Raw genomic sequence first — 27,238 nt, 5'->3', positions numbered from 1 at the left:
CAGCAGAGAGGAAGCATCACAAGTAAAGTTAACGTGCGTATGCAGTATGCTTTAAACTGTTGTGACTTACTGCTCTAGCTTGCAGGTTGACAACATGCTAGCGATGCTAAGTTAGTGCTAGCATTACTCTAACACTACTAATGCTAGCATGTTACTAGCTCGAAAGCTAGAGCAGTAAGTCCAACAACTGTGTTATATGAAATTGTGCAAGTTTTTACCTGAGCTGGCAGCTCCATCCGGTCCGCTGTCGTCGGCCATCTTTAAATTTGGAGCATGTTTGTTGAAACTGTTTCCTCAAACCCACAAACTGTAGAAAATAGACTTGTAATCATCAGGCTTTGCACTCACAGCTTTTAGATTCACACTCCTAACAATAATCCTAACCTGCACAATTTCTCAGACTCACGTTTATGACAGCACAATTTTGTGTGCAACACATTTTTTGACAGACGAATAAAACAAGCGGTTACAATTCTGCACACATATTCACACGATACTAAAAAGGCTTGCACAATTCAAAAGGGAACACTTTGTCCCTTTGTAATAGTCATCATCTTCTCTTCCTGACACCATGTTTATCGAGCACTGGACTGAGAAGAGAAGGGTGTATCAGCAGCTGGATAAATAAACAGCATCTGTAAAACTATAGTAAACAAACAGCAATGGATTATGTTACATAGTACAGTTTAAACATGTCATTCATGATTATAACAGCAAATATAAACCGACACAAAAAACAACACCGGCACTCCTGATTAAAAACTGCAACACGGTCAAAAGAAAAGAGTTCATCAATTCCTCTGGTTCTGAGACTTCGATTCGGTCGCGTTTAGCGTTCTAATTCTATTTAGGAGAGTCAACATCGTTACGACCCACAAAGTGAGCTGCATTGACTGCCAAACAGGCATAATGGAGAGGACAATGTAGAGTTATTAAGTGTGATTTAGAGTGGATCCCTAAAGGACAAGTGGCCTTTTTGATGCGGAGCCTCAACACAGAAGCATACAGTGTGCCCACCAGTATCTGATTAAGGCTGCCATGAATCACCCATTCAGGCTTGGTCCTAAGAATGTTTCTGTGCTGCTTTATGTTTGAGCCTCTGCTCCTGTTGAGTGTGTGTGTGTGTGTGCGTGCGTGTGCATGTGCATATGCATGTGTGTGTGTGTGTGTGTGTGTGTGTGCTGGTATTTGATCTAAAACGCTTTAAAATGATCATCTCATTCTGAAAGCTGCCTGCCGTTTGTGGGTGTGTTCCCTCCGTCAGCAGGATTTGTGTTGGTGTATAAAGATGCACAGATAAGTGGCAGGAACTGTGAAGCAAAGAAAGATACACTTCAGCGCTCCACCTCTTTGTCTTTTCAAACACTAAGCAATCTTTCCGACTGCTCCCTCCCACCCTCGTTCCATTTATCAGGATACTCTCTTCGTATCTCATTTAGACATTGCACTGCCTACTTCGGTCTGACTTTCATTTCCTTTCTCTTTTCCCTCTTTGGGTGTTTTGCGATTCTTGTTTTTATTAAAACCTGACTTTGTTTAGGCACCAACGCCACCAGCGTCGGCGTTAGTCTGGGCTGCCACAGCAACTGAGCCCTCCCCGTCAGACATTTTAGCCCCTTTCCCGACAGCTGGCTCTTCAGCTTCAACGGAGCCAACAAACAGAGAGCCCGTTTCTCCTGAAGGAGCCGATACGCCCCTATCGGTCCGTTCCAGCTTGCGGTGTTTGCGTGGCTCTGGGGGTGTGTCCTTCTGGGTGAAGACAGTGCGAATTCGCTCCACGCAGACGTTGGTGGCCTCCTTCGTCTCCTTGGAAAGCTGCGATAGGCTGAGGAAGCCGTGGGGAAGGTCGTCCACTATGCATAGAGTGACGGGTTGGCCTGCGCTCCTCAAACGCTTGGCAAACATCACGGAGTCATCCAGTATGGGGTCTAATGCACAAGCCTGGAGTGGGGTGGAGAGAGAGGAAGGGGTTGTGGTGAAAAGCTAATTTAAATTTCCTCCAGACATGTCAAGAATCTCAATTAAGGGATGAAGAAAAGGACCATGAGTATCCCAGTCTCTTTTGTCCCTACTTTCCTATTAGTATTTCTGACTCACTAAACCACTTCAAAATCAGCACCAGATTCTTGACTGTCATGTAACACCCTCCTCTAAAGGAAAGAGCAGGCTTTAGCCTCACCTAGCTCTAAAACTCAAGAAAACGTTGTGTCGAGTTTGCTTTTCTCCAGGAGGGTTTCGGTGCTAAAACCCAATTCTCTGTTGATTCATTCTGGACGCCTCATATTCTAAACCAATAAATCTACTTTAAAGGGACATTATGGAAGTTTGACAGCCAAAACATGTATAGAAATAATAAATGTCTTCTTCATACATTCTCCTGCAATGCCCTGGTCCTGTAGAATGAGCCCTGGCATTTTTACTGTGATTGCCTGTTTTTCTGTAAAATCACATAAAAAGAGAGATGCTCGGGTCGAGCAGGCTGCTTCATGCGCGTTCACGCTCAGGCATCGCCCGTAGCATTTGCTATCAGTAGCTTTAGTCTTTGTCGCTGTTCCTAACGCCTAGTGACAAAGCTAGCTACATTTCTGAGGACCCTTAGCTACTTTCTGTAGAACTTTCTTCTAGATATTTCCTGCAAATTAGCAACAAAATAGCCATTTTCGCTCCGAACTGTTCTTTGAACGTTGTTTCAGCTGTCATCAAGGATATAAACGTTACAAAGGATGTCACTGGTGCTTTAGCTCACCTAGTAAGACGTCGGACTCTCGTACAGAAGACCTGGGTTTGATTCTGGATTTGAACATAGTGTATTTAGTGTTTCTTTTTTACATTAATGGTATATTTTTTTTACAGTAAGATGCCGAAATTTTTATTTGAGACTCGCCGAACGGCATTGAATTCACAGATAAAAAAGATGTGGGTTCAACTTTCATTTTGGAACAATTTTTCAAGCAAGGGAAGGGAATGATCTGAGCATGCAGGAGGACTGACCCATCATAAACCTTTGTCGGCTGCGCTGAAGAGAAAGGTACAGAACCAAATTATTTAATTAATTAGCTGCGCGTTCTCCTGTCCTCTGTCCTCCGGGCCACACACACACACACACTGTCTCAGCTGTTATTTTCGTTAAGGAGTGTGCACGTACAGCATGCACGCCTCGTGCACGAGCCTACTATTGAAGCTGCCGTTACGCTTTTGGCCTGAGGGGGCGATCACGAGCATAACAATTCAAAACTCCGTAAAGTCCCTTTAAGTACTTTATAGATGAAACGTGTTTTACCACTATGTGTACAGGAGGCAGTCCTTTCAGCATGCTGTCAGGAGCCAGCAGAGGAGAGCAGAACGGATCTTTGACCACTGGAGAACTCTCCACCCTCATCTCTGCCAGCTGCTCAGAGCGCAGTGGCTCAAAGCCCAGGGGAAACTCCCTGGGGTACTCCAGCTCGGATCCATCCTCTCCAACAGGAGGGGGGATGGCCACTGAGGACAGGTCGTAGGTCATGAAGGACTCATTGTCCCCGGAAAGGAAGAAACTCACATCTTCTACCTACATAAAAGAGAGAGAAAATATTCGTGTTTGTTTAGACTGCACTGAGAGGTCAAAGGAGAAGGTAAAAGCTTTAATATTTTCCCACAAACCAGCTCATATATGCAGACCCTGGACTTTGTCCCTGTAAAAAATGTGAAACCGTCGGCAGAGTGCAAGCCTTAACTGAACAATCCAAATTTGAAGGGGAAACGGCATATTGAACATCTTACGTCACCGCTTGCTATTCTTTCCTCAGAACTGGGCTCCAATCCAATCTGTCTGTGATAAAAAAGCCGAGGATAATCTGCAGCCAGAAAGTTCGGATTTTCTGCAAGCACTTTGTAGCTTAATCCGTTTGTGAGAGATTTAGAAAGAATCTGTGCAGAGATCATCAAAGGTGAAGATGCTCAACTCTTTCCAGGTTGAAAACCAAAATATTTCCATGCTGCAAAAAAGTTAAAAAGGCCGAGGACGTTTTTCTGCGGCATTTCCCCCCACGCTGCTTGAAATGTTCTCCACGTCCCGATGGTAACCGATAAATTTTTAAAAAGTGAATAATTTTAATAACCTCTGAAATGTACAACCTGAAAAAAATCTCATCCAATCATTCTAAACTTTAGTGATTGGATCATAATCCATTCATCCAATCTGCCCACTGACTGTTCCTCCCCCCTTTACGAATAACCCCCCCTTTTTTTTTGCACGAGTTCTCAGCTCTGAGCAGCCAAACAAGAAGCAAAGCCAGGGCTGTCTAGTGTAACGGGATGCAACGTTCCATTCTGTTTGCATGCTCTCTTTTCTTCTGTTCATGTTTGGAAATGTTTAGGTGATGGACCTGTTGTCTGTGAACGCAGCCGGTCCTCTGTTAACTGGCAGAGCTGTTTGTTAGTTTGTTGCCTTGTCTACACATGTGTGGGGAGTTGTCTGGGATGGGTTCTGGAAGTTGCCACGTCTTTCATCATAAAAGTGCCACACAGTATCAGACAGCAAACTAAATTGTTATACGGTTACGTAGCTGTGTTGCGTTAGGCATCAACGGGTTGAAAACGTAAAACTGAACCCTCTGGAAAAAGCATAGGTTCTGGTATTTTGGAGGTGTTGCCGGACGATAGTGGATTGGATCTTTGACCTGTGTATTTTGAAAAGGTAACTTGCTTGAACATGAAGAGAAACTATTTCTAATCCAACTGAGTGAAGCAAGGAAGAAAAAAAATCAACTATCGGGGTTTACTCCACTGCTATGGTCCTACAACCATCGTCACAATACACGTTCCCCAAGCAACAAACTAGAGTTTAGCTGTATAACTGAGTGAACACTGTCCAGATAAAAGCTTCTTCGAGGGAAAACTGATGTGGATATAACCAAGCGTGACCTACAGCGTGCTCAGAGATCAACGGCGTGCTTTGGGGAGTGGCATTGTTGTGGGATCCCAAGTTCTGGCATGTCTTGCTCTTCACTGATAATTTCCTGCTGGGGAATTCGGATGGTTTGTTTGGCACAGGAGGGTCAGCGTGAGGCGAGGAGATAGAAGCCGCTGAAACGCTTTTCCTCACAGTATCTAAGGACCAAAATGAGAGAAAGAGGAAATCATCACACAAAGTATTTGACACATTATTCTCAAAAGAGGCCAGGGCTCTGGTTCACCTGGGACTAATGGAAGTTTGGAGGACATGAAAAAAATAAATCAACACTAAGTAACTCAGAAACTCACTCTACTGTTTTAGCTTCTCACACGTCCTCTGGTTGACAGCCAACAGTTAAAAGCCTCAAATGTAAATTGGGATATATCAGGAAGTAGAGAGAGGAAGCAGGTGGAGGAAACTCAAAAGGAGCTGTCAGTGTGATATCATCTTCTCTCCCTGAGGTGTCAAAACACGACTGTGTGCCTTCACGGCTGGTCTCCCTACAAAGGCACCGCCGATCTTGTGTTTTAATTAAGAACCATCTCAGCACCACGATGGCCTTTTAATGATATACACCCACCTATGACACTCCCATTAGGTTGGGCTTGCAGCTGTAAGACCGTCACCAGTAAAATTAGAATTCCCTTCGGATCTACAGTGACTACAATTAACAATTACTGTCAAGGGCCTTGCTGCTCCAACAAGGGCAACTGATATGAACGGGCTACACGAGGTACCACGCAGCAGAGAGGGGATACGACAATAATTGGCTAGTTTGACGCTGAAGAACAGGGATCCACATCAGTGATCTCCTCCATACCAGCTGTAAATAAACTTTGAGAGGCTAATGTTGGATAAAGAGCACTTAAACAGGTGTAAACATACACTGAACAAACACTGCACTGAACTTAATTTACTCCAAACTGCCAAATCTCGATCTAACCACAATGATCTTAATCAAGGTTTAACACCATATTTAGCTTCATACAGCATTGTGAAAAATGGACGATAAAAAATTCCCAAACCAACTTATGTTGAAAAAACACCTCCCCTCTAAACTTACTAACAGCTTTTAATACCCATGACAGATACAGTTGAAATTAGGGGTGAAATATTGCGATATTTTAGTGTTTCAATATTTTCTTATATCCCTAGTTGCAATCAAGCGACCATGCTATCTAGTAATGAGTCTCTCACTTTGCTGTGGAGGAAATTCGTACCGCTCTTCTTTGCAAAATTCCTTTGTTTCATACACAATGAAGAGTTTTCCAGCATGAACGGCCTGTTTAAGGTCAAAGGTCAGGCAGTCTCCACCAAGATACTCTGATAAGAGAGCAGAGTTCCTCATTACATAAATTACGGCAAGTGGTCCAGGTCTTGAAACAGCAAAGTAGCTGCAAAGCAGCCCCAGACAGTCACATATCCACCATCATGTTTGACCATTTGTACGACGTTCTTTCTCTGAAACTAGCTGTTGGCTTTACTCAAGTAGTAACAGAACACACACCTTCATAAAAGTTCTCCTTTGCCTCGTCAGTTTGTTGAAAGTCTTTCAGATTATAAAATGTATTTATTTATTTAAATATTTTCATATTTTTGGGCTAAATGTGGGAGAAAACATTTTGTTCGTTTTGGTCAGCAGATGTTTGTTTTGGCTCGAGCCTGTACATCCCGGACAAGCCCCCATTTAGTTACAACCTGACTAAACTTAATTTAAGCAGGATAATGTTTTAGCCTTGGAACTGTTTCATGATGCCATTCTGCCCCGTCTCTTTTAAACTGCTGACCTCTGACCTTAACCTGAACTGAGGCCTTCAGTATGTTATACGCATAGGCGTCATTTTAACCGGGGACGCCGGGGACATATCCCCGGCAAAATTTGTGATTGGCAGCTGAGTCCCCCCCACTTTCAAAAAATGAGTTTTTTTTAACCAGCTCAGATCGTAAACCTACGTCTGCTCCCAGCAGATTTTTTTAATGTTGCAACTGGCATCTAATTATTTATACTTGAGCTTTAAATAAAAATAAAACCGTAATCAATTAATTAATTAATTTGTAACATTTCTGAAAAAGTGCCCTGCGTTATGCTGAGTTCTCTACCCTGCTGCCCTGCATGCAGCTGTCAGCAGTTGTAATAAGCAGGAGAGCACGTCACCCACACTGCTCAAGAATCCTTTATTCTTGTTTAGCTCCAAGAGGTAAGCAATGTTATATTTTATTTAACACCATAAGAAGGTGATATTTTTATGCGATTAATGCAGGGGTCCTTCAGGCGTGCTTACAGCCACCCCAGCTGTTAGCATGTAGCTGGTGGAGGTGAGTACACGTGAGCAGAATAATATGTTAAGTCAATTTTAAGTTGAGTTAAGTAGCTTTTGTGACTTGTTTTTGACATGCGAGGGCTCTTGGGAGTGTTCTGTGAGAAGTTTAGCTGTAGCTTTAAAAAGAAAAGCAAGTTATATGGGTGATAATGCTTCGATTAGCGTGTTGCTAATAGAAGCTAACTTCTCGTGAGTGAGTGTTAAGTTGCTTCGCTGTCTTTTTAACCTGAACACAGTGTGATGCTGGCTAACACACATTAGCCACGTTTACATGCGCAAAATCTCCTCTATCCGATGAAAATCTTGGCTGCTCGGAAATCCCAAATGTCTGTTTAGATGGACACTATTTTATGCAACAAGCAATCCAAATAAATAGGTTGAGCATGCGCAGAGAGTTGTCTTTCCCGCAAAAGATGGTAAACAAATGCCATGAAACAAAATGAAAAGTGTATTAAAATCAATGAATCCGGTAGTTCACGGACAGCTAGGTTGTCGGAGCGTGGAGTTGACCAGAGAGTGGAGCCTGATATAAAGATGAGTATTTTTCTCTGAAAATCTAATTTGACAGTCACAAATAATATAACAAGGATATATATAATATAATACAATAATAATAATAATAATACAAGATCTTTTTTGCTAGGCTAGCTATATGGATGTAAAGATTCCCACTTGCTTACAGGCTAATGGGGGGGTTTCAGTGCCATTGGAAAAACAAAACAGGATTTTTAATAACTGTCAATACACTACTGTGCGTATTGGAGTGAAACATTAAAAACTGGTGAATACTTAAATATGCTAGCCTATTTAATGATTGTCCCCAGCAATTTTTAAACCCCACTCAAGTGTATGGTTATTGTCCCCAGCAATTCTAAAAACAAACTGACGCCCTTGGTCATACGTCATTTCTTCTGTTACTGAATTTCGTTAGAGCAGGCTGAGCGTGATGCGTTACTTTTTGTGATCTTTTAGCCTACTTCATGCTGTCAGGCAGGTTCTATTAAAACAATTAATTCTACAGATCGGGCAGTAACAAGATCTTGGCTATGAAACTGAACTCATCTTTCCAAAATATTGAGGTAAATTAGTTATTCGATAATTCAACAAGCAGGGCGATTAAGCTTTTCACTTACTCTTAATATATGAAATCATCATTTGAAAACTGCATTTTCTTTGTCTAACACTGAAATCTGAAACATTAGTGTGACAAGAAAGGCAAAAGGAAAAATTTTGACTGCACTGCATGTTCACAAATCAAGGGTTTACATTAACAAAAGATCCCACCAACGACGCAAAACCTAGAAGAAAGGAAGACGGGACTTGCACTCTCAGAGCAACTACGAAAAACTTTAAACATAACAGCTGCCAGCCATCATGTCTCCTCTAATGATCCTACTTTATTACGCACTCACACAATCCTACGCTACACAAACACACCAGTTGCCGGTGTGTCAGAAGCTCCCGACGGTTCCTCTGCAGCTGTGCTGGAGGAGGCTGAAGCTCTGTTGGGATCCAGCAGAGATTGGATCCAGTTGGAGGCTCCCTGTCGGAAATCTCGCAGCAGCAGCGCTGTATCTCTCCTCACCAGGCTCAGTGTGCTCACTTTTTCTACCTGCTTCTCAGTCTGTGGCTCATTACCTGGAAAACGGAAAAACACAGAGAGGAGAAAGAAATATATAAATATATATTCGCTGGGCACCAATAGCAAAAAAAAAGAAGACAAAGCAATCAACGAAAACTTGATTCTCTTGTCATAATAAAAGAATCAAACAGTGTCAGTGGGGGTTCAACGGTGCCACTGAGGTACTTCTATTAACACTGAATATGCACAGATGAAGACGCTGGATGGGAACAGAAATATGTGAGCTTTGGAGACGGTACAGGTAATATCTGTCAATGTTCTGTATCAGCTGCTACTCGCTGCTGTCTTACGCACTCATCTCTCGTTCTTCCTTTAAAAATAAATCCCAGACTTAGAAAAGTCTCCCCAGCTTTTCACAACATTTATAAACTACAAGGGCAAACACTCTGGCCCAGCTGCGCAGGGCTGCTGCTGAGAAGGAGTTACACTGTTATCTTAGTGCTGAATAAATATTTAGGTAATTATGTGTTTTGATAAGATTCATCAGCACCAAGGTACTTTTTGTCTTCTATAAACTATAAACAATAACGTTGTTTACTAAAAACACTGCAAAAGAGATAGATTCAACAGCAGCTGAGAGGGTTTTGTAATTTACAAGCTTCTGCAAAAGTGAGCTGGGTATCTAATTAGACAATGAAAAACGAAATTAGATCATAAGATAAAAATCCACACAGAAGTCGTACCTGCGTAGGCACTGAGACACCTGGAGAGCACACTGAGCGGCAGCATGGGATCCATGAGCGTAAGCAGACGGGAGGGCGACGCGTAGGCCGTCAGCAAGGTAGCTGGATAGGCTGCCACGATACCATCTGGCATTCGCACACCAAAGGCAGCAGCCCGCATCGCAGTCGTCACGGACAGGTTTCCCCCCGCGCTGTCACCGGCCAAACACACTCTCTCTCCCGTCCATCCTGGAGAAAGGAAAGAAATCCACAGAAGTGAAGGTGGAGAAGGAAACCCAAAGTGAACAGCAGGTGAAGTGAAAGAAGCACACAGCAGTGATAAAGAAACCTTTTGTTTGTTTTAGATAATTAAAAATACACACTAACACCAACAATACAAACATGTCTTTTCTTTGACTGCGTTTTCAATTCAATAATACTTTATTAATCCCAGAGGGAAATTAGAGAGTTTTAGACTAAATCTGAATTATTTTTGTTAGCGGCCTGATTTGTCCACCTGAGCTGTCAAATGATGTTTTATTCTCCCATAATCTCAAATATGCTCACGGGTAGGGATCTATAAGCTCCTGTTTGATCACTGCTGTCCAGATCTGATCACTTGTGTTTAACAGGAGGTCTGATTTTAAAGAGCAAGTCACCCCCAAATCACATTTTTTTTGCTGATAAACTATATAAAGGAGTGTCTAATCATGCTACAGACACGTGTCGTCAATAATTTGGCAGTTCAGTGCATCTTGGTTAAAATTCAAATATTCTGCCTAAAACTGTCAGTGTTGCGCCGTCGTCAGGGGAAAATTCTGCCCTGTATTTGAATTTAAATCTGCCACCGCTATTGGCTAAGAGGTATGCTATGATGTCATCTGGTATATTATGATGTCATAATGCCATTGTGAGCCTGTGTGTGTGTGTATTTGTTAGCGGCTCCGCCCTCTTGGTCTGCCAAGCAACAGCATTTGTTGCATTTTTCAAACATGAAGTGGGAGTGAAGTAAGTTTCTTGTAGGGGGTGACTTGCTCTTTAAGGGATTCAAACGTGTTTCCATGGAGATGCTCGGACATTATGCTCAGACTATTGTCTCAATGTATTGTCTTTTCATTTTTGACAAGCACCATCAACTATGTCCTTTTATTTAGATGAAAGAGCGTATCTTTATCATTATCTTCAGTGAATTTAATGAACTAGTAAAAAAAAAGCTTTGTCAACATCTGAGGGACGGCTCTGAATATTTTTAAAAACAGATCAAACTTTGAATTAAACTGAAATAAAGAAACCAGAAGGCTGATTTACTTTTTCTGGTCTTTAACAAATTTGAAACAATTAAAAACTAAAAGAGCATAACGTAAGGTATGGAAGCATAGAGCTGCCAGTCACGCAAAAAATTAAAAGATTAAAGCAATATCACTTTTAACAATATATTACATTCTGACATATATATATTATATATATGTACATTATATCTGTATCTATCTATCTATATATATGTGTGTGTGTATATATGTGTACACACACACACACACACACACATATATATGCATTTATATATACAGTGGGGCAAAAAAGTATTTAGTCAGCCACCGATTGTGCAAGTTCTCCCACTTAAAATGATGACAGAAGTCAGTAATTTACATCATAGGTACACTTCAACTGTGAGAGACAGAATGTGAAAAAAAATCCATGAATTCACATGGCAGGATTTTTAAAGAATTTATTTGTAAATCAGGGTGGAAAATAAGTATTTGGTCACTTCAAACAAGGAAAATCTCTGGCTCTCACAGACCTGTAACGTCTTCTTTAAGAAGCTTTTCTGCCCTCCACTCGTTACCTGTATTAATGGCACCTGTTTGAACTCATTATCTGTATAAAAGACACCTGTCCACAGCCTCAAACAGTCAGACTCCAAACTCCACTATGGCCAAGACCAAAGAGCTTTCGAAGGACACCAGGAAAAGAATTGTAGACCTGCACCAGAGTTGAAGTGCACCTATGATGTAAATTACTGACCTCTGTCATCATTTTAAGTGGGAGAACTTGCACAATCGGTGGCTGACTAAATACTTTTTTGTCCCACTGTAAACACACACACACACATCCATACACATGTGTGTGTTATCATAACGTAAAAATGATGCTGTTAGAACAATGAAGTAATTTAATAACGTGATATCGCTCAAATTTTAATTTGCATGGGTAATTATGAAACCTAATCCTGTTTTTAAAATATTTTAGGTTCTTATTTTTACGAAAAAAGGGACTAACTAATTTCATCATAAATTATTCCGTATAGAGAGATTAGTAATACTAATGTCATTTTTATCTGGGGGTGGGCAATATTGTTGTAGAAAACTATTAAGTTTTAGAAGAAGAAGAAGAAGAAGAAAATATAATTTCTATAGCGCCTCTCAAGATAAAAATCACGAGGCGCTTCGAGCGGCTGAAACTCTGAGAGGCTGCAGGCGCACCAGTGTTAGGCCGGGGACACACTGGCCGCGGAAGCGCCGCGAAGCGCCGCGAAAATGGGACCGCCTTCATTCGGCGCCCTTGTTAAGCTATTCTATAGACCACATGGGCCGCCGAAGCGCCGCGAATCGCCTCGCGCCGGCACGCGCCGTGCAGCGATCATTTCGGCGTTGGCTCTATTTTTTTCGCGAGCCGCGGGTGAATCGCGTCAATTCTGGCAGGAAGTCAAACGTAGACATAAGAGGCAGGCCGGTAAAGTTAACAAAATAAAGCATTTCAAAATAAAATTCCGCAATAGTCAAATGTGTTCGTAAACAGACACTGCAGAAAAACCACACGAACACGCACACACATACACACACATCGAACTTGTGTGCGTGTGTGACCACGTGAAGGGGGGTGTGGTTTTGGGTGTCTTTTCACCGGAGCAAACAGGACAGAGAGGCAGAAAGTCTGAGGCAAGCAGTTAGGATGGATGACTTTAAATTAATTATGGAAGTTGAGAAACACAAGGAGCTGTACGACCCCCGAAAAACATGATTGTTTACGTACCCATGTCGGAAGAAACTGCTAGGATACAGCTGCAGAATTGGAGCGGGTTCCAAGAGATTCAACTGGCAGAAACAACTCATACCATAGGTTCACACACACACGCGCGCGCGCGCGCACGCGCACAAACACTCAAACGTAGGAAAAGAGCTGAGAAAAGGCAGAGAGGAAATGGAGGACACCAAGTGTTTAAAAGAAAAAGTACAGCTGAGCCGAGGCGCGCCTCGACTGGGGCGCGTCTGATCTGAACTGAGGAGCGGCGAGCAGCGGCCGAATTTCGTGAGCGATTCGCTTCTCGGCGCTTCGCGGCGCTTCCGCGGCCGGTGTGTCCCCGGCGTTAACAAGATTCTAAAGTGGAAATTGTGAAAATGTCACACTGTGTATAATGGAAACCATAATTATGGATACCATTTATTATTATTTTTCCCTTTATTTGCTCAAATGTATAATCTTTACATCCATTATAAATTCATGCAGTGTCCTTATCAGAACAGAATGAACCACTATCCAAGTTCCTCGCACCATTTTAGACGTGACACACTCAGAACTTGATGGCTTTAGTGTGTGTTTATAAAATAAAAGCAAGTAATGCCAAATGTGTTTCCTTAGGAGTGAATTTTAGATTTAGTCAGATAAAGATAACAGTGAGTTTATGATTCTCACAACAATTGGGTTAATTACTAGCTGCACAAGGTAGCTAGAATCTGGAGATATAATATATATCACAACACAGAGTAGACGATACAATATTGCAATACTAAAAGCCAGAAGAAATTAGCAATTTTCAAAACTGATTTTAATGGGAAAACTCAAGTCAGACTCTTCCAGTGTTTTTGCGAGCTTTCCTTGTTTTATCAGGATGAAGGACTTAAAATCTGCTGCCACCTAGCCGTCAGAGTTTGAATTGCACCACATAAAAGAAACACAGTAAATGCACGCAAATTATACAAATCGACAAACTGCAATTTTTTTAGTGTATCTGTATTTTGCTACATCCCTATGTCTCTAATTTCCCTCTGGGATTCTCTAATTTCCCTCTGGGATTAATAAAGTATCCTTGAATTGAATTGAATAAATGTTAAAATTTTTTACAACGTAGGGATATAGTACAGCTACACAAAAATCCAAATGACCGTGCCTTTCCTGTAAAAGTATAATAATGATATGATGCTTTTGCCATATAACCCACCCCTAATTGTGTCTACAGCACTAGCATGTTTGAAAATGTCAGAATTTAAAGTGCATTTCCTTAAAAGCTACAGCTAAACAGACAGGACAGAAATGATGTTGTAAATATTGTGGTGATTATACCGAGAAGGTGGTGGTTTCTGAGAGCCCAACAGTAGGCGTAGAAACACTCCTCAAGTGCCCGAGGGAAGGGTGCTTCAGGAGCCAGAGAGTAATCCACTGATAGGATGGGAACACCGAGGTCCTGGGACCAACTCTTTAGGTAAGGCTGCACAAAAAAACACGCATACAGACAAAGTATCAGTGTTTTGAATGTGTGAAAAAAATTGGAGCATTTATTGTGGAGAAGGAATGGGTGAACATTGAGATACAAGGAAAAAGTGAACATTGTGTCCCTCTGATGTCGTCTGTCTGCTTTTTTTGGCTCGCTGACTGAACAAATGGATTGAGAGCTGCCCTCACAGTCACCTCCATTTCTTCTCCTTTGATACAGTAATAAAAGTGGCCTCATGCCCTACTTCACACAGTGAGCAGAAAAACAAAAAGGTGTTACAAGCAGAATCTATAAAAACACTCAGGGACAGAATGCAGAGTGTTTCCGGTTAGGTGACCTTGGAATATGCTTAGAGGTTTTAAAACTTGTTTGTGACACCTTCATTTTTTCTTGACAGATTTCCCCTTTCCTCCTCTGTACCTGTATGTAAGGCTTTTTGACCGCTGAGACAGTGACTTAAAACAAAGTGACAATGCCAGGAAAAGTAGGGTGTGTATGTTTGTATAGCTAGGGCTGGGGGTAAACGATTATTTTTAAAACGATTATTTTGACGATTATTTTATCGAATTGTTGACTATTCTAATGACTATTTAGACAATTAATCTAGTGATTATTTTTCTATTGCACAGTTAATAAAAACCAAAAAATCTCTAATAAATTGTTACTGTAAGACAGGCCTTCCATTTTGTATAACACTGCTTTTATTGGTTATGTTGTGGTGACATGTAGAACTTGGGAGTGCAGGCTGCTGCCTGAGAGGTGGTTGGAGACGGAGTGTCTCCATGCTGCTTTATTTTGGTCACTTATGTGCGTGAGGCGAGTGGTGTTACGACTCTTCCTGGGGAGTTTGGCTCGTGTGCAAAAAGGAAGGGACAATAACGGGATTTAAAAGTTAAAATGATGATCAGGTTTATTTACAACTACAAAAAAAAAAACATAAATCTTTCCATCCACAGGTTGGGAATAATAAAACTAATTCTGCCTGTGGGGAATTAAAACAAAAGTACAAAAAGGAAAGGGATGTCCCACTGGGCAAAGATTACAGGGTTCTGGACAAAAATAAGAATCTCCAAAGGTCCAAACTCTAAACTGGGCGGTTAAACCAAACTCAAGGTGATATTTTAAACTAAACCGAAAACCCACAACACTCTAAATGTAATAAAAGGGAGATCTACACCACAAAAACGGTGAACTCTAAACCAAAACGTAACAGCTTATCCAAACGCAAGAAGCTGTTAGTGAAAATGCTAACAGTAGCTTTACCAATGTTAAGTTCAAGTTACCAAGTTTAAATAAACCAAAAACAGCAGCAAACAGACCAGCATGGAGGAGAGACTGCTACCATAAAAACAGCTCTCCTAATGTCTGAAAGAAGCTCCTTTATGAAGGGAGAAACACTCCCGGTGATTTTCTACATCTGCGATAGAGACGAAGCAGCGCATCTGACCCCGGAAGTTGTTGTCCGTTACCGGGAGACGAAGGTGGGCAAAACAGGAAAGGAATCTAGTAGCAGATGGACATTGTTCCAGGTCTTCGGTATTTGGCGGAGATGTTAGTGAAGGCGGAGAAGAGGGCGAACTAGAGGAAAAACAGGCAGATTCCTCCTCTATTTACAAACTCCTGGGGATGCAACAAGTGGGCGTGGTGCGTCGACTACCGGATCTGACGTCGACAAATATTTAGAATCGAGCCGGCGACGTCATCGAGGCTTTGCTACAGCCCTATGTATAGCGCTTCACTAGTACTGGGCGATATAAACGGTACAGTATACGATAGAAATGAAATACATTCGGCCAACAATAGAGGTCTTGACTGTACTGACCTACTGCTTTGGTGGATGTTGATGAACGCTATAAATGTGGTCAGAGGAGACTAAAACATAATAGTATAAATGCCACTGCTGTGTTCGAAGGGGAGAGAACACCGAGTTGCATCCCAAGAACATCACACTGTGAAGCATGGTGGTGGAAACATTATGATTTGGGTTTGCTTTTCTGCAAATGGAACAGGAAAAGAATAAGTGGGGCCATGTGAGTGCAAAAACCTTCTTCCATCTGTGAGAGCATTGAAGCATGGTTGGATCATCCAATGACCCCAAGCACATCACCAGAGGAGTGGCTACGTAAAGAAGCATTTAATGGTTCTAAAGTGGCCTAGCTAGTCTCCAGATCTCAATCCAATAGACTCCGTTGAGAGAGTTGAAAGACCATGTTGCCCAGCGACAGCCCCAAAACATAGCAGCTATAGAGATTTGCATGGAAGACTGGACTAAAATACCAGCTACAGTGTGTGCAAACCTAGTGATGACCCACAGGAAGTGTTTGTCAGCAACAAGCAAGGCTACAATTCAAAAGTATTGAGGCAAACAGTTTGTTACTAGATTTTCTGGATCATTATGCAAACAAATTTTTGAAAGACCAAGTTCACTCATTTCTTTTCAACACATGTGCAGTGATAGCCTGTCGGAGGGAAACACTCTTGCACTCTTGTTTCAGGAACTAGAAGAGAACCAGAGGAGATTTTAGCAGAAGATGGCAGGAATCTTATTTCCTGATATTCTGACATCTCACCTCTGATTGGCTAACAGCAACGTGACTCCACCACTGATTTGGTTTGCTTAAGCTGGGCGTACACTGTGCGACTTTTTCACTCATAGCACTCAGCTTCAGCTCAAACTGTACGACTTCCTCGCAGGGCAGATCTCACGAGCCATGTGCTCACACTGCACGACCCAGTTCTTGGATGCGACCTGACTGCTCACATTGTACGTCTGGCAGCAGCACGTCGGACCTAAAAATATGTTAAAAATAGCAGTTTTTACACGACACGTCAGACTTTTTTGTCTTGCCTGTTGTCCTTCGGGAGTGCTGCAGGAGGACACACAAGGATTTATGGGGGTTGGATGAGGAAAACGAAATAAAGAAAGTAAATCTGTGTTTTGTGATCAGTTTAATTTGACATGAACACGACAAACGACAATCTTTGTGAGTAAAAAAAATGTGTAGAAAGAAAAACCAACAACGTGTGTTTTTAGGGAAATAGCGGGCGAGCGGTGTTGATGCATGATTGCGCATGCGCCGTGAGCGGTTCTGATACTTTTTGGGTCGCAGCGCCGCTTCAACAGTGCGATACCCTCACGAGGAACGAGCAAAATATCAAACAGGCCAGAAGTCCGTGCGAGCTCACGATTGCTGATCGGTAGCTGGTCACGTGGTGTCAATCACCTCTCGTAACCCCCTGTCCACTACACCACGCTCAGCGCTAAACTCGCCCGATCTCGTGGATTCTCGCACGAGTGGAAAATCGGCTCAAAAAAGTGAAAAAGTCGCACAGTGTACGCCCGGCTTTAGCAACGTTGATGTTTTATCTAAAACAGATAAACAAGTCTGAAGGTTTCTCAGTGAACTTGCTCTTTAAAAATCACAGTGTGATTCCCTGGATTGCTTATTTATTCTGCCTCTCACAGTTGAAGTGCACCTATGATGAAAATGACCAACCTCTTATCTGTCTGTTACTGCCAAATACTTTTTTGCCTACTGCATGAACATAAAAAAATAACATATCATGATAAATTTTATTACTACATATGATTCAGATTATTGTTTAATAGAGATTTGAGGCCATACCGTTCATCCCTACACTTCACAAGTATAAAAGTGAACCGTGACGCCTTTAAGCTCTGCTCGTCACAGTAAATCTGGGCTCAGGACCACAGAAAACAAAGCTTTCGTTAGATGGTGTGAATCAGTAAAGGTATTCCTGAGGTAAGGAGGAGTGTGTAATACTGAGTGAGAACATCAAGTCATGCTGGCGGTCTGCAACAAGCCTCAACATGGAGCTGAGTCTAAGGGCATGGCTGTCAGTCAAGACAACCACTCATCTGTCTGCAAAAGCAGAAGCTAAGCACTCATGAGAAATAGCCCAGTGGGCAGAAAAGAGACGGTGCATTTTCACTGAGGTGGGATCGAGGCTGTTTAATTTTACATGACCCTGGAAACTCTTCACATACACACACTTCCTAGGGTCCCAGAGAGGGAATTAATGAGAGCTCCCACTCACTTTCAGACGAGCAAAGCTGTTAATCTGCAATCCTTTAATTCTACTACTCAACACTTGAAGCTATGCCCAAGTTGCTGAATTCATACATGTCGTTACATGTATTTTTGATCACAGCTGCACTGTGCAAAGAGACCACCGCAGACTCCTGCAGCTCAGGTCAAACGCTGTTATTCTGCTGGAGAACATGAGAGACGGGATCAAGAGGAGGATTCAGGGGATAACTCTGGTTTCTACCAACACAGAAATGCTAGACTTTTCTATTCTCATGTGGAGTTCAGACAGAAGAAAGCTCAAAAAACACAACAGGCAGCAATTAGGTGGAGCCGGAAATGTGATTAAACAACGATATGTGGGAAAATTAGGCCAAACAGAAAGGACGCAGAGGTATTTGCAGGACTGTGAGGTAACCTGTCCACAAGAGAAAGAAAAGAAGAGTCTGACACATCTTCCATTAGCGCCCTGGGTAGGTTTTTTCCTGTGTGAGGTTGTACAATCCTGTTAATCCAACATGACAGCCCTCCTCACCCCTGTGATTGCCCCCGCTCATTCTCAAGTTACCACGCAGCTGCAGATCAAGGATGATCATGTCCTTCACAACATCACAGAGTCCCGCCTTGAAACAGCTGTAAATAGGCTGCAAACAGCCACAGGTGGCCACATCGGCACAAGATCAACAGGAACAGGGACAACAAATTTAAAAGAATCTAATATAAAAAGTAGCCAAGAAAGTTCAGCGTGTGTGCCTGTTCTCTGGGCTTTTACCCTTTTCTACAACAAAAAACTCCAGTGACAGGAAGCAGAGATGTAGGAGAGGAAAAAGGGGCAGCAACATGCGCATTACGCCAACAAGAAAAGCTAGGAGTGTGGTCAAAGTGTCTCTATTAACTTTTCAAAGAATAATTAGAAAAATAATTAACAACTCATTACATGCCACTCTACAGACAGGAGAAGACAGACGAGGAACCTATTTGCCCCCTTCTGCTGTCAGCTGGTGTCTGTCTCTTTAATTATCTAGAGCTCAATTACAATTAGTCTGAGTAAACATTATTGAAGGAATACAAAGGTGAATTAAGCCAGATGACTGCTTCGGTGATGCCAGCTCACATTTATACCACCGAGGCGGAGGTCTAGTGTGGAATATTAATGTAACACCAGGTTTCTTAGAATAACGCCTCCCGTTTCGTTTCAATTATCACAGCTTTGTCGATGCGGTCGCATCATTTAGAATTAAAAAACAATTATAGGTCTGAGTAATTACTGGGAAACTTGGCTACATCCTATGGGAGATAATCATTTCACCTCGTGAGACTTGGAGGTCTGAGCCACAAATCCTCCACCGTGGAAGTGAATCACAAGGCAGGGAGAGGAAGGCAGGCGCTTGGTCTTCAGGCCCAGGGATAGAGAGATGGCACCCCCCTCAGATCGGCAGAGAGATAGCAGAGTTTCACTGTCCTACAGAGGACGAGCGAGGCATCAGAACGTTCAGCAACAGAGTAAAGGGAAACAACCAAGTCAAAATTTTACTTCATCAATGATCACATTTATCCCACACGTGTTAAAACATGCAAACAATATAAGCTACAAATAAAGTGGAACTTTCTTTATGACTGATTTTGTTTTGCTAGCACCAGAGATGAAAGCTGGATTAACTAGTTCTACAGATACCAGGTGACAATCCAACCTGTGCCTGCAGAAATTCGCTTTAATTTGCATTTACAGAAACAAAAAGTGAGGATTTCTGCTTGTTCCAGGGTATCTGCAGGTTGAAGGGAGCCAAATTTAAGACTTTTTAAGACCTTTTTTAAGGCCACTTTGACCAAATTTAAGCAATTTTTTAAATTTAATTTAAGCTATAATTTCCAGCTACTGCCTGGAACCGGTGCTAACCACGTCGCGAACGTGGGATTAACCATCCAGTTACCATTAAACTTGCACTTCCCCATGGCGCAAGCTCCCACTAGCTTAACCAGCTAATGTGCTCATCTAAAAATAGCCCCCTTTCACAACCAAATGAACGTGCACGGTTCCGCTTACGCCAACATCACACACAAAAAAATGCTGAAGACTAACTAGAAATTCACGAAAATTTTATAGGAACAAAATAATCTTGTTTATTGGGTCTTTGAAAATTTAAGACCTTTGGAAACTGTATTTAAGGATTATTTGTCATTTTTAAGGATTTTTAAGGCCTTAAATTTGGAAAGGCAAATTTAAGGCTTTTTAAGACTTTTTAAGGACCCGCGGATACCCTGTTGTTCAAACTTGTGTTCTGTGATAATCATCGGGAAATCGGTGTCACGTTAAAGCAAGGTCCCTGGCTGAAGATAGTCGGTGTCAGAATGTCTGGGTGAATATGAGGGAGCTAAAAGGAAATGAAACATCTGAGAAAATAAAGAAGGGAGAGAAATCAAGTGTTAGAGAACATAGTTGAGGATGTAGAGCTGATACTTGCAAATTTTGCCAGAAATAAAATATAAAATCACCTCTGCAATCAGGTTTAAATTCATTTCTTTGACTGGGTTGGTAAAAAAAAATAAACTAAGACAAAGAAATAAGTCAGAAATAGTTGCTATTAAAATATAAAAGAAGCTTCACAACAAATGAGCCGGTCCTTTAAAATAAATGGTGAGCTTTAGTTTGGCATTGAGTCAAAATCATTCAATGAAAAAGCTTTTTATCTCATCGCAGTGTGGGATGTCGATGACAAGCACCTGTCCTTCACGCAGGTCGTAGGAGATGAGTCTCATCTGGACAGGAGCAGAGCCGATGTGTGCCGACGGCGGAGCTATGGTCACAGAAGCTCTGTGGTTGGCTGCCAGTGGGAGGTCAAAGGGCACAGGGGGCACCGATAGAGCGCGGTTCACCTTAACTTGAGTAGATGTCATACTGGCAAGGCTCTGCAGACAAAGAACAGAAGAGAGGGAGAAAAAGGCAGGGTGCAAAGAAAACATAAAGTAAGTTCAAAAGATGGTTAGGTCACTGGAGAGAAGGAGAAAGCAGATGAATAAATCATGGACCTCACTGGATGAACTGCATTCCACTTTATTATTACTTATGGCCTTTAGGCCAAAATGCATAAAGATAGAAAGGGACTATTAGAAGACCAAAGTACAACATACAGCTTTAAAATCAAACCAAGGCCACCTCAGACCTTTATTCACCCCTGCATGTGGAGAATAGTCGTGCATCACGGGTATTACTCACCGAAAGGATCTCCGTCTCCGTGATGTTCCAGAAAGCCTTCCAGAAGTGGACATCCAGGTTCTGGGTGATGCGCTCAAATTCTGTACCTCTTAACTCCGGATCAATGGCGTACTTCCCTGAAGTAAACAAAGAGCTGGCTGCTACGCCTGGGAGGGTGGTGGGAATAATGGGAATAATGGGAATAATGGGAATAATGAAGGGGTCAGAATGAGGAAAAGATGATAAAAAACAAACAAAAAAAAAGAAACGTAAATGGTAAGTAAAGAGTGAAACTGAAATTAATCATTAATAACAAAAAGCTCTCTTGAAAATTAGATTGTTTTTATCTCAAGGTATTTCCTGAATAAATAAGGGTTAAAATGTTTTTTGAATGAAGATGAGTAAAGGATGGAATGAATAATAAGGGGCGAGACAAAAAATTACATAAGCAGAACAAAATGAGATTAAAATGTAATACAAGAAGGAAAGAAACAAAACGCTGTCAATAAACACGTAAAAACACGAAGACTTTAGGTGGAAAAGTCAGTTTAAACCCGTTATTTCTCTTTCTGTGTGTATCAGACCTGTTGTGCTGACGCCGAATTAGACTGAAACTTTCTTTTAGGATTTGCTCACATCCAAAAAGTCAAAGTTAAAGATTATTAATGAAAAAAATAAACATACGTCTCCAACTTAAAAACTCAAAAATACAAATACATTAGGGCTACACGATATTAGGAAAACCAGCAATAATCTCTAACAGTGATTAATATTACGATGACAATATTACTTGTGATGAATAAAAACTTAAAGGGACTGTAAGGAAGTTTGAAGTTTTTATGCTCGCGATCGCCACTCGGGCCTAACGCGTAACTGCAGCTTCAAAAGTAAGAGGACAGAAGAACACAGCAAATTAATAAAAATAATATGCCTCTGTCTCTGCAGCTGCACTTTCTCATCGGCCGGCCGAACATGCAGTGTGTGTGTGTGTGTGAGTGTGTGTGACCCGGAGGACAGAGAACAGGAGAACGTGCAGCTAATTAATTAAATAATTTGGTTCTGTACCTTTCTCTTCAGCACAGCCGACAAAGGTTTATGATGGGTCAGTCCTCCTGCATGCTCAGATCATTCCCTTCCCTTGCTTGAAAAATTGTTCCAAAATGAAAGTTGAACCCACATCTTTTTTATCTGTGAATTCAATGCCGTTCGGCGAGTCTCAAATAAAAATGTGGGCATCTTACTGTAAAAAAATATACCATTAATGTAAAAAAGAAACTTCAAATAACAAATTAAGTTCAAACCCGGAATCAAACCCAGGTCTTTTGCATGAAAGTCAGACGTCTTATTAGGTGAGCTAAAGCGCCAGTGACATTGAATCTATCTGTAACATTTATATCCTTGATGACAGCTGAAACGTCAATCCAAAGAACGGTTCAGAGCAAAAATGGCTATTTTGTTGCTAATTAGCAGGAAATATCTAGAAGAAAGTTCTACAGAAAGTAGCTAAGGGTCCTCAGAAATGTAGCTAGCTTTGTCACTAGGCGTTAGGAACAGCGACAAAGTGGCACTGCCTCTCTCTCTGCTGCTAAAGCTACTGATAGCAAATGCTACGGGCTATGCCTGAGCGTGAACGCGCATGAAGCAGCCTGCTCGACCCGAGCATCTCTCTTTTTCTGTGATTTTACAGAAAAACAGGCAATCACAGTAAAAATGCCAGGGCTCACTCTACAGGACCAGGACATTGCAGGAGAATGTATGAAGAAGACATTTATTATTTCTATACATGTTTTGGCTGTCAAACTTCCTTATTGTCCCTTTAACTCAGGAACAAAAATAATCAAAAACAAAGAAATAAAAAAATCATTAAAATGAGAAAAGCTAAAGATGTCAGGAAAGGGAAAAAGAAAACGTACAAGAAAAGGCCATCAGTGGATCCCGGGAAAAGCAGAACTAAGCTAACTCAGGTGTTTGCTAACCATCAAAATTAAGTGCCGTCCACCTCAGGGGCGGGCATCTGACCTATGAGAACCCACCCAATTGGCCAAATGGGAGAAGAGCTCTATTTGATTTGTTAAAAAAAACATCATGCTTCTGTTTGATTGACAGAATGCATCATGTGTAGCAAACATTTGAGCTGACCATTCATTGCGATATTTATCTGTTCTTTGCGATATGCATATTGTGCATGCTGATATCACGATAACGATATATTTACGATATATTGCGCAGCCCTAAAATACATGTAAGTGCAAAAATAAGTTGTGTAATCTTAGATTTGGTATGAAAACTGTTTTTTAAGTAGAAAGAGTTCCAGTCCACTCACCATAAGGTGCAATACCTCCTATGTCCACTGTGGTGCAGCACAAAGTACAAAAAGCATCAGAGTGAGAGAATTCTATATGTTAAATATTTATATGTACAGTATGTGTGCACAACCGTGTATATGATCTTCTTCTTTCTATGCCTCTGTACTTAACTGTGTGTGCAAAACACTCTGAAATATACAAGAAACACATCAGCTAGCCCTCGAGTTTGCAAAAGATGAAAGAGCATCTACAATCCAAACACACTACATCAAAAAGGTACACAGTCGGGGGCCGGGGAGGATTGAACAGCGATGTGAGGATGGACGAGCATGGTGCATGAATGAGAAAGATGTGGCTGAATGATGATGAATATGATGCTGACCTATTCCTGAATGGTGGCGCTTATAGTTTTCTCCAAAGGCTACGAGGCCAGTAGCGAGGGTCTGGAGACACGGTCGTATGGCTGGAGTGAACTGGAGAGAAGGAGAAGAAAGAAATACAAAAGTATTTTAGATCTTCACTCAATCTGTGGTTCATTTACAACAAGATTATGTTGGTGCAGATTCATGATGGCTTTAATAGTTAAATTTGTACTGTTATCTTTGTTATGGCTCAAAAGGGTGCTTCTACTAAATACTGAGCAAAGGGTCTGGAATACTTTGCACCATGTAAAAAAATCACTTTGTCTTTTTGAATAAATCTGCAGAAATTTCTGAAATTCTTTGTTTTTCTGTCAAATGGGGTGTTGTGTGTACATTAATGAGATTATTTGATTTTAGCAAATGGCTGCAATATAACAGGGTGGAAAATTGGACAGGGGGTCTGAATACTATTACTATTATATTTACTACTATATTACAATTATTAATTACTATTAATACAAAGAATAATGCACGGTATTTTATCAACACATTTGCAGTGGTCTCTAGTTTAAATCAATGCCTTGTGAGTCAATCTCTGTTTCAGGAGATCCTGTTCTGTTCGCAGTTCCTGTGCGATAAGTCCAGTTCTCATCGTTAGATCTCTGATCATTGGCTTCTCTCTCTCTCTGAATTTGTCAGAGGTAGCTGAGACCAAAGAACACCTGACTGGCACCACACAACTATGAGGAGATTGCCAGAAGCTTAGAGGCCCCGTAGGAGTGCTACAACAGCAATTATGACAAAAGTTGCCAAAAATGGGGCAAAAAGGTAAAATAACTTTAGTTTTTATGGCTTTTTTTGGACGTTATCCATTGCATTCAGCATTCTCCTGTATTCTAAAGGCATAGCTTAGGGGTGGAGCTTGAAGAAAGGGGGTTGGACCTTTGAATAACTTTGTCCAGGTTCATCTACTCTACTTTTAACTCGAAAGAGGGCGAATGATGAAAGAAAGCAAAGAATAACCTCAACTGCCATTAGTTTATCAATCTTACCTGCAAAAAACACACTTGGAAGAAGAAATTCAAAGTTAAAACAATAATATCTCTCACCTGAAAGCCCAGGCAGCGGCCATAGAAGCACCCTTTATGCATAGATGCATATTCTCGGACGAAACTCTCACTGAGTCCGCTTTCATCCTGAAAAAACAGGTTGCCGTGTCTGTTGTCGTGTAGCAGGCGCTGAGCCAAATACAGCAAGGCACGCAGCTGGCACAGAGCATTACAGTACGCCTCCACCTCCCCCGCGTTATGCGCTACTCGGAAGAAAATGCTGCGACGGTTGGTCGTGATGTAGCGCCCCTTGTGGATGATGTGAAGAAGGCAGCAGCGCACAACCTAAACAAGGTGTCAAACGTTTGGGAATTAATTACGAAAAAGCAAAAAGAAACGTGCAAAGTTTAAATCCCTGCATACACCTAAAGGGAAAGATTCATTAAACAAAATTACAAACTAATTAGGTCGATGATAAGTTGCCACGAAACACAAGAACACAAAGATGGGGGAAAACCCCACGTGTTTATTTCTAAGTATCTCATAGTTTGGTGCCTTCATTAGGGACAACTCCTCCAGGTGTGCTTAAGGCCGGGGACACACCGGCCGCCGAAGTGCTGTGAAATTGGGACCGCCTTCATTCGGCGCCCTTGTTATCCTATTCTATAGACCACATAGGCCGCCGAAGCGCCACACGCCAGAGCTCCAGCCCGCGCCGTGCAGCGATCGTTTCGGCGTCTGCTCTATTTTTTTCACGAGCCGCGGGTGAACCGCGTCGATTCTGGCAGGAAGTCAAACCTAGACGTAAGAGGCAGGCTGGTAAATTTAACAAAATAAAGCTTTTCAAAATACAATTCCACGATAGTCAAATGTGTTCGTAAACAGACACTGCATAAAAACCACACACACACACACACACACAGTGTGTGTGTGTGTGTGTGTGTGTGTGTGTGTGTGTGTGTGTGTGTGTGTGTGTGTGTGACCACGTGAAGGGGGTGTGGTTTTGGGTGTCGTTCAACCGGAGCAAACAGGACAGAGAGGCAGAAAGTCGTAGGCCAGCTATTAATAACTGGTTCACACCATAGATTCACACACACACACGTACAAACACACACACAAACAGCAAGGGGGAGGGGGGTGTCGAGGAAAAGAACAGAGAAAAGGCGGAGAGGAAATGGAGGACACCAAGTGGTTAAAAGAAAAACTACGAGGCGTGCCTCGACCGGAGCGGAGAAGCGAGCGTCTGGTCTGAACTGAGGAGCAGCGGCCGAATTTTGTGAGCGCTTCGCCTCCCGGCGCTTCGGCGGCCGGTTTGTCCCCAGCGTTAGGCGGGTGGTAACAGCACCCAACTAACAGCAGCTTTAAATGAGGTAAATGCACCTGTAACCAGATTACTTCTAATTCCCCATTTCTTAAATCTCCTCTAACCTTTCCTGGTATGTGATCTCGAACATAAATTGCCACTCCTCCTCCTTTTATATTCCTGTCAGATCTATACACACACAGTGTTCTTCCTGCAAGTTTATTACTCTAATCTTAATTACAACTTACGCCGGGGACAAACTGGCCGCCGAAGTGCCGGGAGGCGAAGCGCTCACGAAATTCGGCCGCTGCTCCTCAGTTCAGACCAGACGCTTGTTCCTCCGCTCCGGTCGAGGCACGCCTCGTAGTTTTTCTTTTAACCACTTGGTGTCCTCCATTTCCTCGCCGCCTTTTCTCTGCTCTTTTCCTCGACACCCCCCTCCCCCTTGCTGTGTGTGTGTTTGTACATGTGTGTGTGTGAATCTATGGTGTGAACCAGTTGTTAATAGCTGGCCTACGACTTTCTGCCTCTCTGTCCTGTTTGCTCCGGTTGAAAGACACCCAGAACCACACCCCTTCACATGGTCTCACACACACACAAGTTTGCTGTGTGTGTGTGTGTTCGTGTGGTTTTTATGCAGTGTCTGTTTATGAACACATTTGAATATCGTGGAATTGTATTTTGAAATGCTTTATTTTGTTAAATTTACCGGCCTGCCTCTTATGTCTAGGTTTGACTTCCTGCCAGAATTGATGCGGTTCAGCCGCGGCTCGCGAAAAAAAAAGAGCAGACGCTGAAACGATCGCTGCACGGCGCGGCACTTTGGCGGCCCACGTGGTCCATAGAACAGGAAAACAAGGGCGCCGAATGAAGGCGGTCCCAATTTCGCGGCGCTTCGGCGGCCGGTGTGTCCCCGGAATGTGTCTGAA

The 27,238-nt window shown here is 42.1% G+C and overlaps 1 protein-coding gene across 4 annotated transcripts in view; it reads right to left on the bottom strand.

Annotated features, from left to right (window-relative positions):
* Positions 1-1,404: 1,404 nt before the first annotated feature.
* The window catches only part of lipeb (lipase, hormone-sensitive b), a 44,231-nt gene continuing 18,397 nt past the window's right edge, over positions 1,405-27,238 (bottom strand). For 2 of the 4 annotated variants that reach the window (XM_070551131.1, XM_070551133.1), the window contains 12 exons: positions 25,067-25,351; positions 23,978-24,068; positions 23,613-23,639; positions 21,311-21,456; positions 20,818-21,003; positions 19,406-19,558; positions 13,897-14,041; positions 9,580-9,807; positions 8,692-8,892; positions 4,907-5,088; positions 3,281-3,547; positions 1,405-1,941 (listed from right to left, as the gene is read on the bottom strand). In XM_070551131.1, coding sequence (XP_070407232.1) covers positions 1,537-1,941; positions 3,281-3,547; positions 4,907-5,088; positions 8,692-8,892; positions 9,580-9,807; positions 13,897-14,041; positions 19,406-19,558; positions 20,818-21,003; positions 21,311-21,456; positions 23,613-23,639; positions 23,978-24,068; positions 25,067-25,351 — 2,316 coding nt within the window. In that variant the 3' untranslated portion in view covers positions 1,405-1,536. The remainder of the gene's footprint in view (positions 1,942-3,280; positions 3,548-4,906; positions 5,089-8,691; positions 8,893-9,579; positions 9,808-13,896; positions 14,042-19,405; positions 19,559-20,817; positions 21,004-21,310; positions 21,457-23,612; positions 23,640-23,977; positions 24,069-25,066; positions 25,352-27,238) is intronic. The other 2 variants (XM_070551132.1, XM_015950531.3) reach the window with 1 other exon arrangement.

The sequence above is a fragment of the Nothobranchius furzeri genome, chromosome 5 (genome assembly GCF_043380555.1).
Source record: "Nothobranchius furzeri strain GRZ-AD chromosome 5, NfurGRZ-RIMD1, whole genome shotgun sequence".
NCBI lineage: Eukaryota > Metazoa > Chordata > Actinopteri > Cyprinodontiformes > Nothobranchiidae > Nothobranchius > Nothobranchius furzeri.
The sequence above is the reverse complement of the archived record's forward strand: the minus strand, read 5'-3'. Positions and strand labels throughout refer to the sequence as shown.